This window comes from Crassostrea angulata, chromosome 7 (assembly GCF_025612915.1).
Source record: "Crassostrea angulata isolate pt1a10 chromosome 7, ASM2561291v2, whole genome shotgun sequence".
In the NCBI taxonomy this organism is placed as follows: Eukaryota; Metazoa; Mollusca; class Bivalvia; order Ostreida; family Ostreidae; genus Magallana; species Magallana angulata.
Genome location: NC_069117.1, coordinates 55,720,951 through 55,734,311, shown reverse-complemented (window position 1 = coordinate 55,734,311; position 13,361 = coordinate 55,720,951). Strand labels below are relative to the sequence as shown.

Sequence of the window (13,361 nt, the reverse complement as noted above, 5' to 3'; positions counted from 1 at the left end):
TTGCTAATTGACTATAAAACAACTTTTATTCTTGTGCAAGATATTTTTGTGAGGTTCGCATTTGCATCCTCACTTGGAATATTTCTCGCAATGAACCAGTCGTTGCCACATTGTTGAGATAACAGCATGGGTATGGCTTGGTGGCAAAAATTATAAAATCGTCACAAAAGTTCAATTACAGCACATAAGATATGATAAGAAATATGTTCTGTATATAGAAGTAAAATTGACTGTGACAACAGGCATGAGGTACTGCATGTCGGATTTCTATAGATATAATATCGAAAGCAATGCACAACGTGTGTAATAAAACTACATAGAAATCCATAGCTTCTATTAAGAGGCCTGGGATCTTGATCATATACATAGGTCATTAAATTACTGTAAGACTTAATCACTTCACACCATCAGATACTCAAACCTTTGTCTAGACAGATTGACAGCCATAGTATCCATCGAAGATAATCTGTAAAACAGAGATGTGTGTTCACTCAAGTGGGGAGAGATAGATAATAATTCATACCTGCATGAACAGATACCCACATTTAGATTCAGTTCTTTAATGATCTGTACAGGTTCTATTTTTTGAGTGCATTTGATAAATTATGAATAATAGATATTATTTCTGTACTGATACTGGACAATAACTGACTGTAATAATGCATTCTGATTAACTACTTGGTGTATTTATATTCAACTGTATTGACATAACATTCAATTTGACAAATAATTATTTTGATAAACATTATTTGGATAAATTTAGAGGGGATATTCAGAGAACATGAGGCAGACATGAAGTGATCTGTGACTTGTCTGAAGCAAAATAGCAGTGGTTACCAGTAATAAAAAAAATATTAAAAGACATGAAAAATCATTTCATGGATTTTAGCAACACTCAGAAGCCTTCAAAAACAGCAATACAACATATATTTTACTAAAATATTAAAGGGTATTTTACTCTTTAAATAAGTCATTGCACAAGCTTATGGTTTTCCATGATGCTTTATTTATATATGTATATATGTTTATCAATGAACTTACAGATGGGCTCGTATATTTTTAAATGATTTAGATACATGTATACTTTGAATTACATGTTACACTAATAGAAGGTTCACAAGGATATAAACTTTATTTACATGATCAAATATTGTAGAGCCAAAGGGCTTCTAAGAAGATTTATTGGTTACCTTTTGAAATTTTTAACATTGCTATTCATTTCCTATTTCTCCTTGACATAGTCGACAAATGTAAAATTGCTGGCTTTGATAGAAAATAAAGCACAAGCAGACTTTGGATATGATTTTAAATGTATTGCATGTACAAACGATCTTCTAGATATGATTTAGATGTTTTTTGATTAATTTTTATTTGTTTCCAGGGAGAAAACATTTTACAAGTAGTATTTTAAAAGAATAATTTTAATTTTATTTCTAGGGTGACCGTGGAGATCCAGGCCTACCAGGAGTTGAGGGACGACCCGGATCTGAGGGACCAGCTGGAGTTCCAGGTGACAGTGGACCTCGTGGTCTGCCAGGTGCCCAAGGTTTGCCAGGTACGCCTGGTCAGCCAGGGCTCCCAGGGCCCCCAGGAACCTGTTCCCCGTCCTCAAGACGAGGAGACACTGGCATTACAGGGCTGGGTGATGATGATCTGGTAGGTAGAACCTACTCTGTTTTAATGTAGGTATTTATTTAACCTTTTCTAGATATCTGTTTTGAATTGCTGGAAAAAAAAGCTTCAGTGGGCTTTGATATTAATCTGTAATCTTCATAATCTGGATGAAGGCAAGGATCAAGCAGTACATGTATTTTGCACATTGCTGACCATTGTATGTACATTGGTGTTGTAGGAGTTCTCTGGGGATGGCTGTGGGGGTGGGGACTGTACATGTGTAGGATCCCCGGGGCGAGATGGAATCAATGGCACAGAGGGACCACGAGGTCTCCCTGGATCTCCAGGGCCCAGAGGAGAGAAGGGTGAGATGGGAATTCAGGGCCCTGAAGGAAGGCCGGGACCTCCTGGCATGAAAGGTGACCAAGGATCACAGGTTAGTGTACATTGACCTCACTCAGCAGGTGAAAAATCTAAAATGTTCTTATCAGTATACTTTATCAGAAGCATTTAACAAAGCTCAGGTGCTAAGTGGGCTATGATACTATGGTAACCATGCAAGATTTTACTTACATTACAAAAATGCCATAATTACTTTTTTACTGAACTAAAGCTGTGGCATCCTGCTGACTTTTCTCATGAATTATCATACTTCCTCGCAGGGAGAAGTAGGAAGAAATGGGGCACAGGGACCCCAGGGTGAGACAGGTGCAATGGGATCTCCAGGTCTACCAGGTGTGTCAGGTGAACCAGGCCTCCCAGGATTACGAGGAGAAAAGGTGAAACTATTCAAAACAATGCAATTTGTTTCATTAAGTGAATTTTTCAACTTGTATGAATAAAAAGATTCAGGTGCTATATTGCAAAAGTCATTCTCTTACAGGGTCAGAAAGGAGAGGAGGGAGTGGGTATCCCAGGTAAAGATGGAAAAGATGGTGCAGAAGGACCCCCGGGACCTCCTGGTCCACCAGGACCTCCAGGACAATCTATCAGCATTGTCGATCCAGGGTCAGGGGGCGGAGAAGTAATAGAGGGAGCACAGGGTCCTAAGGTAAAAACCACAAAAGCAAATCAATTATAATTAGGGGATTTACATTATTATTCAGTATAATTTTTTTGCATTTAAATCTAACAAGCTTTTAAAAATAGGAAATTGATCTTAATAGTTGGAGAGCTATGATAAAATTTGTGATTTGTAGGGAGAGAAGGGAGATGCAGGTCTAGTGGGCACTCAAGGTATTGCTGGTCTGCCAGGTGTTGATGGAATGAAGGGAGACAGAGGTGACAAGGGGGATAAGGGGGATGTCGGCGACACCGGAATTCAGGGTCTCACTGTAAGTACGCTTATGTGTAGTTTCAGACTGTCACCTCCATCATATCAAGTTTGAATTGTATTCTTGAATACACATTGAGCTTTGTATCTGTATCTATTGGTGAGTAAATATTGAGTGAGTTTTGTGTCTGTATCTCCAGGGGATTGTATACTGAGTTTTTGTCTGTATTTTCTCAGGGTAACAAAGGAGATAAGGGAGACACAGGACCTGTTGGACCTCCCGGTCTTCCTGGGGCAGGAAGTGGGGGATCAGTGTCGGTAGGTAACAAGCTCTGGCTACAGTCAACAGAGGTTTTGTAATTTTGCTCAAGAATTTTCTATTCAAGTAAAGAATTTGTTGGTTAATTAAGCACTTGCCTTGGTCAGCGTGTATTTCATTCCTTGTAATTGTGTTGAGGAATGATCAATTCTTATCAAAATAAAGTATATAAAGTCATCATTAAAATCAGATTTCTGCAAAAACCTTTAACAGTAAAACTAAGGAATGCATAGAAGTTAGTGCTGAAATCATTGGTTTTTCTCTAGGGTGTGAAAGGGGAACCAGGAGAGCCAGGAGTACCTGGTAATCCAGGACCTCAAGGTCCTATAGGACCTCGAGGATTGCCTGGACGCAAGGGAGACATAGGAATGCCAGGGATACCGGTCAGTGCCCAAAATTAAGTGAACCAACACTGGTTTTATGATCCTTTGTAATCAATTGAAATAACTGTCGTTGAAAAGTAAATTCTGTTATATGATTATATCATTAAATATTTAGCAGTTTTATGAGTTTTTTAAAATGTGAAAATGTTTGTTGTTTGTTACAGGGTCGCATAGGTTTCAGAGGAAGGAAAGGTGATCGTGGATTTGGACCCCGAGGATTTAAAGGTGATAAAGGAGATTCAGGTGCCCCTGGACCTCCTGGACCAGGTCTTGGTTCAAGTGGAGAAATCATCAGAGGAGCCAAGGTAGGTCAAAGGGATGGGAGATAACCATTAATGATATCTTGATTTTTCTGACTTTCTACACCAAGTCAGCTAATAAGGTACAGGTACAGTCCCTCAAACGTTCTACTTTCCTATTTTTCCTTGTGTTCACCGTACGCTCAAAGTGCGCTCACCATGTGTTCACAGTGCATTCACTTGTGATCTCCACTCCGCTCCGTTCGTGCTTACTGTTTACAAAGCGCTCACCGTTTGTTCACCGTTCACTTATCGTTCAGTCATATAATATTGTATTAGGCTGATAACAATACATCTGATAACCAACAAAACACAATATAAGGATAACTCACAAGGCACTTCAAATAAATTATTCATCTTGCGTTTACATAGTGTTCACATATCGTTCACTGTGTGTTCACCCTTCACTCTTCTCTTGCCTTTGTAATCTGTGTTCGCTCATCGTTCATAAGCGCTCACCAAATTCCATTCAGCGTGTGCTCATTGTTCACTCACAGTTCAAGAGGGAAATTAGAACTTCTCAGGGACTGTAGTTACAGCACTTCAGTAGTTTGACTTTTATTTGGTCACTGGTTTTTGCTTTGCAGGGAGATCGTGGGGAGAGAGGATTACCTGGACTCCCAGGAACAGGTGTTCGAGGTACGAAACCACTCACCATGTCTAAATGTAACTGATCAGGGAAAAGAAGTTGTTGGTGATATGTTGTTGTCTCAAAAAAGAGAGGTTGTTTATGGTTTGTTGATTATTTTCAGGAGAAAGAGGTTTACCAGGGGCCTCAGGACCTAGAGGCTTCCCAGGCCTTCCTGTGAGTATTACTGTTTTGCAACTATGGATAGTTTGTGATACATACTCAGTGTTTAACAAATTATGGGTACCTTGGGTATAATGTTTCTAAACATCCCCCAGATTGACAGCTTTGTCCCACCAACATGTCTTAATTTTCAATACCAATATGTGTTCATGATATTATAAACGTCGATTCTTTGACTCGCTATTGGACCGTTGCAATATTCCCATTTTCAAATTTGTGTTCATGAATAAATAGATAAAATGTGCATTTGTTTTTCAGGGTGCGAAGGGTGATCAAGGAGATCCTGGTAAGAAGGGAGAGCCATCCTACATCCAGGGGCCGCCTGGACCCCCAGGTACCCCCGGCACCCCGGGGTACAGTCAAGGGGGTAACGGAAACGGCAAAGTAAGGGCTCAACATATTCTCTACTCACATGGCAGTATAAGCGTACAACCTATTCTCTACATGCTTGGCAGATAGAGGGTTAAATCTATTCTCTAAAAGCTTGGGAGAGTAAGGTTTCAACCTAATATCTACACGCTGATGAAGTAAAAGTCCAATCTATTCTGTACTTACTTGGCAGTATTAGTGTACAAGCTACTGGTATTCTATACTCGTGTAGAAGTATGTGTTTAACCAAATTTTACCTGTTTGGTTGAGTAAGTGGTCAACCTATTCTCTAGTCATGTGGCAGTATAAGTGTTCAACCTATTCTACATTCTATATTCTTGGCAAAGTTAGGGTTAAATCTATTCTCTACATGTTTGGTAGAGTAGGTCTCCAATCTCTTGTCTACATAGAGTCTGTGTTAAAACTATCCATTGACATCTGTTCGGTATCTGCAGTTCTGCTCTTTTCAGTGCAGATTGACATAGTCTGGTGAAATACATGTACATGTACATATGATGAAACAATAGTTGTTTAATTTGTGTTGTTTAATTATTTCACAACCAAAACTTAAGCAAGCTATATCAAATTGCCCTGAAAGAGAGCAGTACTGCAATTTTTCTCTTCACATTCTTCTTGGTGACGTCGTAAAGTAACAAATACTGGGGCGACAATATTACCTATTAGTTAAAATAATGTTTTCACAAATTTTTTCCAGGGACTTGTTACTTTTAAAGACTTCAACAACATGCTGTATGCAGCTAAAAATCTTGAAGTTGGAACAATGACTTTTACTCTGAAAGAGGAAGAGATCTATGTACGAGTGACGGATGGATTCAAACAGATTCAGGTAGGTAAATCCAAAAACTAATACATGTATGTGACTATCGCATATAGTACTACAAGATTGAATAAACAACTGACTATCCAAACACCAGTACATGTATTACTATTGCATTTGGTACTAGAAATTCAATTTTTATTAATTCTATGTTCAGGGTAGAAAAATATCGGTAAGTTTTTTCATTGTGCTCTGTTCATTTTAACCAGGTGTGGTCAACATTAAGAGGCAACATACTAGCTTACATTTCAGATCTTGTCTTTATTAGTTTCTGCAAGAAACTTGATTTTATTGCTTAAATGATCCTTGATCTACAAACTTTAATAAATTCTTCAACAATTTATTATTGTTTGAGTTAAAAAATATTGCTTGTAACAAATAATTAAAAGATTGACAAATTACACCAGAAAATAGTAAAATTGAAGAAAAAAAGACTTAAGTCTTAATTCTCACCTTTTCAAAGATTTAACAATTATGGGGAGCAGGAAAGACTACTTTTATTTTAGAATCACATCTTCCTGCTTTAATTTTTTTGTTTAAGAAACACGCTTACAAATATAATACTGTGGCACGGGAGCTATCTGTTTCATTGCTTATTGACAATGTATACATGCAGCCATACAAAGCACTGCAGGCCTTAGTCATCTCTCAAAAAAAAAAAGATTAAAAGGTTAAATTAGAGCTATTGGGGTAAACGTTTGTCAAATCAGTGAAGTCTTTGGATCAGTGAAGTCCTTGGATCATTTCATCAGCTTTGTCAGCTTTAACTATTTTTGCTTGATAATTCTGTAAAGAATTCTTACACGTAGTGTTTGTTTGTCTTTTTGTAATCAGAGTAACAATTTAACAACCATATATGGTGCAGAGTTTTTTGTGTTTTGAGTTTAAACATCTGAGATGTGATAGTACTTTATCTTCAAGATATCAGTGTTGAATATATATGTGAGAGAAAGAGGGATGTAATAATAATATTAATGTTAACTTTCTTTCTCTTCCAGCTGAGCTCTAATACCATCAAACTTCCTTCAGAAAAAGTAAGTACGCCTCATGCATTGACAGATCACAGCTTGCCAGAGCATAGCATAACCAGGTCATAATGCTATTGGCTTCTAATGTCAAGTCTCGTAATGCCGCTCTATATTCTGTGATAGAAGACACCTAATGTCAGAATTAATTTAACAGATGTAATCCTTGTCACCAAACAAAATCAAAATCTCAGATTTTGTGTGACCTTTTTAACCCAAACAGTTTCTTTTTTCCTCTTGGCAATGACCATTGGATAAAAAAAAATTTCTGCTGACATAATATATCATTACACTGATTTTGAACTGGTTAATACAGTAACAAGTTGATAAATGTCCATTGACTTAAAAATGAACAACTTCTTCCTTATAGCCTACAGATAGTACTACCATTGCTACTAGTCCCACTAGTACCTCGGTTTGTAAACTTTCCAGATTAGTCTCAGTAATACTAATACATTTAGAACACCAACACTTATTTCCCTTCTAGTACCTGAATGTGAGGCAGTCACTTTTGTCATACTAACATTGAATTTTAATCTTTTTAGAAAAACTTGAAACCATCTTTATTTTTTAACTGTTTTTATAAATTTACAATATTTCACTCATTGGCGTCATTCATGATTTTTTATCTCTGGGACAAAAATAAATGATTTTTGAAATTCGTTATCTAAAAAATGATTTTTAAAGATATTTCTACAAGATCGAGCCACAGGGCAATCCTCTCTTAGATGAAGTTTACACTTTGGAAGAATTTCTTGTTTATTTCAGTCAGTAAAGCAAAGCTATTGATTAATGAAGGATTGAAGAAAAACTACCATAAATAAGACCTGTACATTGTAGTAAATAATTGTGTTCAATTTTTTCAAAGAATTGGTAAATTGAAGAAAATTTTCTGTAAAGATTTAGAGACATGCACTTTGAGTGAAGTACCGGTATATGTTGCCATACATGCAATGTTGTAGTTCAAGCAGAGTTTGATATTTTTGCTGCGATTCTACTTGTCATTTTGTATCAGTCACTATACTTAGGTTGCAAGTTGCTTTATAAATGCTTGTTCATTTTCATAAATAAATAAAACTGCAGTTGCTGCTTATAAATAATAGAAGCAAGATTTTAATGTAGTCAGATGATATTATTGCATGATGTTTAATACATGTAATGTCATTGGCTAAAGAACTGAAATACAATGACTTGAAAACTCTTTCATTGGTATGTCTTTTATAATTTACTTGAAGATTGAATTGATATTATTTCCTGGCATGTTATTTAGCCTCTGATTTAGGTCTTTGTTAATGTATAAGCATTACACATTTTTGTCTCATTGAGGTGATTTTAAGCTAGATGCCCTTCTTATTACCACAGTGACTGTACATGTACATTGATTTACATTGTTGGGTCTGCTTTTGAATAATGAATGTCTTTTGGTTGTTGTTTTTAATTAAAGATTATTTTTCATCACTTTATGATTAAAGTTTTAAAAAACCAACCTGCTCAATGAGTATCCAAGTCCTGAAAGTCTAAATATTTCTTCAGAAAATCTTATTAGTACGTGCTACCCAAATCTAATTTGTATGCTGCATAAAAGACAAATAGATATAAATCGGTGTTAAAAAGTTTTAAATTTTAAATTTCACAAACTGATGAATGTATAGATACAGAAAAGTTCAGAAATATCATTGATGTTATGCTTTATTTGTACAGCCTGTGACCACCCCTAAGCCAGTTCCTCTTCCTGGTCCTGACAGTGTGATGCAGGCCGACCAGCCCAGGGTAAGTCTAATGTCAGAAATGCAGAAATTGCTACCTGTGGTATGGTAAAAAGTAAAATTAAACTGTAAAGATCACAAAAACGGTTTCATAGATATTCACCTGAGAACTTACTATCATTTTTTAGAAAGTACATTTATATCACAGAGTTATATAAGAGAACATCGTTAAAAACCATGCTTATTATTTCACAATAATTTTTGGACATGGGAGATTTATCAATCTTTATAATATATAAAACAAAAACAGCTTGCATTTAAGCACCAGACTCTATTCCAGTTGTTATACTGCCATTCTGTTCTGTAGTTCTGTTTGATAAGACAAAGAATTGTTTTGATTTTGGGACAGGTCTACATTAATTCAGTCTAATGTTACTTCGCTTTTGCACATGAAAGTACTCCTTTGTATATGTATGACATGGCTATTGCAGTTGTACATGTATGCCTTGAATACGCCCAAGAACGGAAAGCTGCGGGGTCTGACCGGGGCCGACTACGCCTGTTATAAGGAAGCCTACTACTCTGGCATGCACGGAAGAACCTTCAGGGCTTTCCTGGCCTCCAAAACCCAAAACCTTTACTCCATTGTCTCCGACAGGAATATTCCTATTGTGAACAAAAATGTAAGAAAGATTCTCCATTTTTCATGATATTCTTGATATTTATAGAGGAATTAATGGGCGTGATGATTGAATATTATTGGTTTTTCTTTTATAGGACACAATAATCTTCAGCTCTTTTAATGACCTGTTACGAACTGGAGGAAGATTTAACAGGAATGTTAAGATCTATACATTCGATGGAGAAGATGTTATGTCAAGTCCTAAATGGTAAGATTTTGTTGATAGTGTAATTTGGTTTATCAATGTTATTTAAGATAAAGTTGAAAATTTTACCAGGTATTATTTTGTTGTTGTAGCCAAATTGCAATTAATTGTTTATTTGATATAAAGTTCATAACTAAAATTTTCTGACTGGATATGAAGGAAACATTTTATTTGTTGGACGTTCAGACAGGAGGTTGCCCTCAGTCATAAGCATTTCTTTCTTTGGGTCCAGCAAACCTAATTTGCCCTCATACCCAGTTAGTAAATCTTCAATAGCCCCAGTGTTCTGAAATGAGAATTTCTCTGTTGCAGGCCGGAGAAGATGGTCTGGCATGGCGCTGATAGCCAGGGTAACAAGATGAACGACAAAGAATGCTCCGACTGGCGCTCAGACAGTCCAAACCGGGTCGGATATGCAGGCTCGTTAAACGGGGGCAAATTAGTGGACATGCATGAAGCCAGCTGCCGTAAAGAGCTGATTGTGCTCTGTATTGAGGTTTTACCAAAGTCACGTAACAAACCTTCCAAATAAGTGCCATGTTGTTGTTGCTATGATTGTACAAATAGTTTTATTTCATTCTTGTATTCCTCTACAAAATAATTTTTACCACTTTATAGAATATATTTGTAATGTTAAGATAGCCAACTTCATTTGGTCAGTATTTTTATGTTACAACTGAGAAAATCTAATTCTTGTATTGTGTGGATATTAATCCCTATAAGATATCTGTGATATTAGTTTGGAACAACGTTGAATTGCCCACCAAAGACTTGACAATAGTTGGATTATACCTGCGTTAATTGTATCAGATTCATCAATGTACTTTATTTTTATCTGTATTGGGATTTGAACAAATCAGAATGTCTAGCATATTGTTCATTTGCATTCTGTAGCCTGACCTTAGATCTGTTTAGATTTTTTGTTTACTTTTACACTGTTTTTGTGTGAGTAGAAGTGATTACATTAATTTACCGACACCAAATGATTGTCCGCCGATGACACTAAACCAATAAAAATATCGTAGATTATTTATGCAAGATTTTTCATTGTATCAGTTTATATATGTTTATGTGCATGTTTGTTCAATCCTTCTGAGTATCAACAACCAATGACATTTTGTTTGATAGAAAAGGGAGACCATGCAAGATCGTGGTGTTAAAACATTCAACATTTCTTTCTCAAAACTTTAAACATATCTCCAACAAGTTATCTTTCTTTCTATACTTAAAGTTTCTTGTTTGTGTTTAAGATGTATTTTCATTTTTAGGATTTTTTTTTGGAAATGTTTTTAACCTGCAGAATGCAATTTCCTTTTAGAATATCTTTGGGGGAAATGATTATAAAGATTTCGAGCTTTGAGCTCGAATGAAATAAGTGTCTGTTGGTTTTACTGATGCTTACAAGGAGGTTGTATTATATTCACCGCCATTTTATCCTCTGGTTTTACTCTACAAGTACCTGTATCCTGGTGTATCCCCTGTATCGTTCATTGTATCGTGTGTTATATCTGTGGAGTGTCATGCAGAACAAATGCGGGATGTTTGCCGTGTGACAGTCAACCCCATTTTTTTTTTAGAGCGTCAAGGATTTACTTTGCTTTCTGTAGAAACATACACATGTAGGTTGCAAGAAATATCAAACTGTCAGTCATTCATACTATTTGGTATGTTTAAGTACACTTATAGTTTATGATCACATTTCATTTGTTTAAGAATTTCAGTAAAAAGATGAAATATAAAACGAAAATATTGTTGTGGGAGTTCTTTCATGTGTGAGTTGCATAGGGGCATTTGATTTATTGTTGTATTACGCGCTGATGTAAGTTCATGTAAATTAGCGGCTTTGTTAATGATCAGTATTGCTATACGAGAGGATGGGGAGTGTAATCTACAATTAGACAAGCATTATATTTGATGTTCCCTTGTATTGTATGTAATACCAAACTGTTCCATTTTGTGAAAATATTATGAAATGCTACCATGTATCAAAGCTTTTTCCCCCGTTATTATTATTAGCTTTGACCAAATTAATAAGAAACAAATTCCTATCAATGGTCGGCATTACTGTTATACCTTAAAGTATGTAGTGTCCGACTTTTCTATTAAAAATTTTCAATTATTTTGTTGTGCTATTCAAACATGTCACTTGCTGTGTTTCCTGCAAGCCAGTTTTTGCCGGTAACTTGTCTGAAAACCATTGTGTTTAAGATTTACTACAATGTAAACAAGCAATATGATTTTAATGTACCATGCCATCTGATTCAAAACCTGTTCTCTTACTGATATTGGAAGTTAATATCCCATGGTACTGGTTCCATATGAAATACTACTATTGAATTTTACTTTGAAAAATTGATGCAGAAGAATTAAAGTTATGTTAATCAAAATAAGTTGATTACATGTATTAATGTATTGAGTAAACATATTCTGGACTGCATGGTATGTTTGGACCACTTTTGCTGTTTTATGCTTACATTCTTTGCCAGTTATTTCTTGCTAATCAATTCATGACAGATTTATGTAATAAAAGCTTTTAATAATAATACGTTGGCAGTTTCTTTATTTTATTCTCAAACCCCTTTTACTGGTAGATTCGGTAAAGATGTTTCATCTGTTCTAATGTGTAATACAGTTAAAAATCTATTTCATAGTTGTCACCTGTAACATGAAATTGAATGGTAAATATCAATTAATCAAATAAAATTAAATCAACAAAACGATATATGTGACTTATCGATTACACTAACAATTTATACAATCAAAAGTGATTTTTTTAATCGCCATCAGAATGTAAGACGGAGCGTGGATAGGCAGCGAGACTGCAAAATTATGGTAAAAAAAGGTGGCAAACAACATGATTGAAATGACCATTTTTACAGAGATTTTTGTGAAATATTTTGAAAAAAAAAACCATTTATGTAGATCATATTCGCTTTCTTAAACTCTAAATTAGTTTATATATATCGCGCATTTATAAATTCAATTTCAATTGGGACTAAGTGTGATCATTTTTCAGCCCCTATCTCTATAGCTAGTTACATTTTTTTTCTACCGCCTAAATCTTATATATAAAGCAAGATAACTTTTTTTATTTGAAACTGTCTCTTCTTTCGGATAGTGTAACCAATTATATGGAAAGTCCATAATTTACGATATTGAAGTACGAGCAACCCCCTCCTACCCACACACACACTCAGTAGTAATTTTAAAGTAGGGCCGGGAAAATAAGAGTTTTCGGGGGGTGGGGGGGGGTCGTTCAAAAACGATGCTGCGTATCAGTCTAACATGGTATGTTATTAAATTCCGATTATGAATGAATGGTCTATCCAAATCATACATGTGTGTTTGCAGAATAATATGGGTTGGTACATGTATATAATGTAATTTAATAATTTACGGCAAAAGAAAAGTATCCCTAAGTCTTTAAGTTAGTAAAGCTCGCAGAAAAGGGTGATCAGCCAGATAATTCTAATTATGAAATAAGATAAGATAGAAAAACGATAGTTTAAATTTTTAATCGAATATGAAATGGACAGAAAAGAAGAATTAACCAGTAAATACAGTGATAAAACCACATGTCCATTTTCTTTTCCCAATTTTTCATTCTCTGATGCATTTAGTATTCTTCCAATAAAATTCGATTTTTAAAGATATAAATAAGAAGCTTGCTAGTACTGATACGGTGCAATTTTGATTAAGAAAGCCTGTATTTTTTTTTAATTATTTTTTTTTGAAAGGGGGGGGGGGGGTAGTCCTAACCAACCGGAATAAAGTTATCTTCATAGTCACGTTTTGTATTCTACATTTTACCCGGAAGTCAACGTAGATTTAAACATG

At 35.4% G+C, this 13,361-nt stretch overlaps 1 protein-coding gene across 5 annotated transcripts in view; it reads left to right on the top strand.

Annotated features, from left to right (window-relative positions):
• The window catches only part of LOC128157075 (collagen alpha-1(I) chain-like), a 36,337-nt gene that overhangs the window by 17,455 nt on the left and 5,521 nt on the right, over window positions 1–13,361 (top strand). The window contains exons 11-29 of one of the 5 annotated variants that reach the window (XM_052819431.1): window positions 1,438–1,656; window positions 1,853–2,050; window positions 2,277–2,393; window positions 2,498–2,665; window positions 2,814–2,948; window positions 3,125–3,205; window positions 3,473–3,589; window positions 3,754–3,894; window positions 4,476–4,527; window positions 4,641–4,693; window positions 4,958–5,083; window positions 5,784–5,915; window positions 6,064–6,078; window positions 6,905–6,940; window positions 7,302–7,346; window positions 8,633–8,701; window positions 9,129–9,320; window positions 9,415–9,527; window positions 9,837–12,069. In XM_052819431.1, coding sequence (XP_052675391.1) covers window positions 1,438–1,656; window positions 1,853–2,050; window positions 2,277–2,393; window positions 2,498–2,665; window positions 2,814–2,948; window positions 3,125–3,205; window positions 3,473–3,589; window positions 3,754–3,894; window positions 4,476–4,527; window positions 4,641–4,693; window positions 4,958–5,083; window positions 5,784–5,915; window positions 6,064–6,078; window positions 6,905–6,940; window positions 7,302–7,346; window positions 8,633–8,701; window positions 9,129–9,320; window positions 9,415–9,527; window positions 9,837–10,056 — 2,229 coding nt within the window. In that variant the 3' untranslated portion in view covers window positions 10,057–12,069. Of the gene's footprint in view, window positions 1–1,437; window positions 1,657–1,852; window positions 2,079–2,276; window positions 2,394–2,497; window positions 2,666–2,813; window positions 2,949–3,124; window positions 3,206–3,472; window positions 3,590–3,753; window positions 3,895–4,475; window positions 4,528–4,640; window positions 4,694–4,957; window positions 5,084–5,783; window positions 5,916–6,063; window positions 6,079–6,904; window positions 6,941–7,301; window positions 7,347–8,632; window positions 8,702–9,128; window positions 9,321–9,414; window positions 9,528–9,836; window positions 12,070–13,361 lie in introns of those variants that run through there. The other 4 variants (XM_052819436.1, XM_052819432.1, XM_052819433.1 and 1 more) reach the window with 4 other exon arrangements.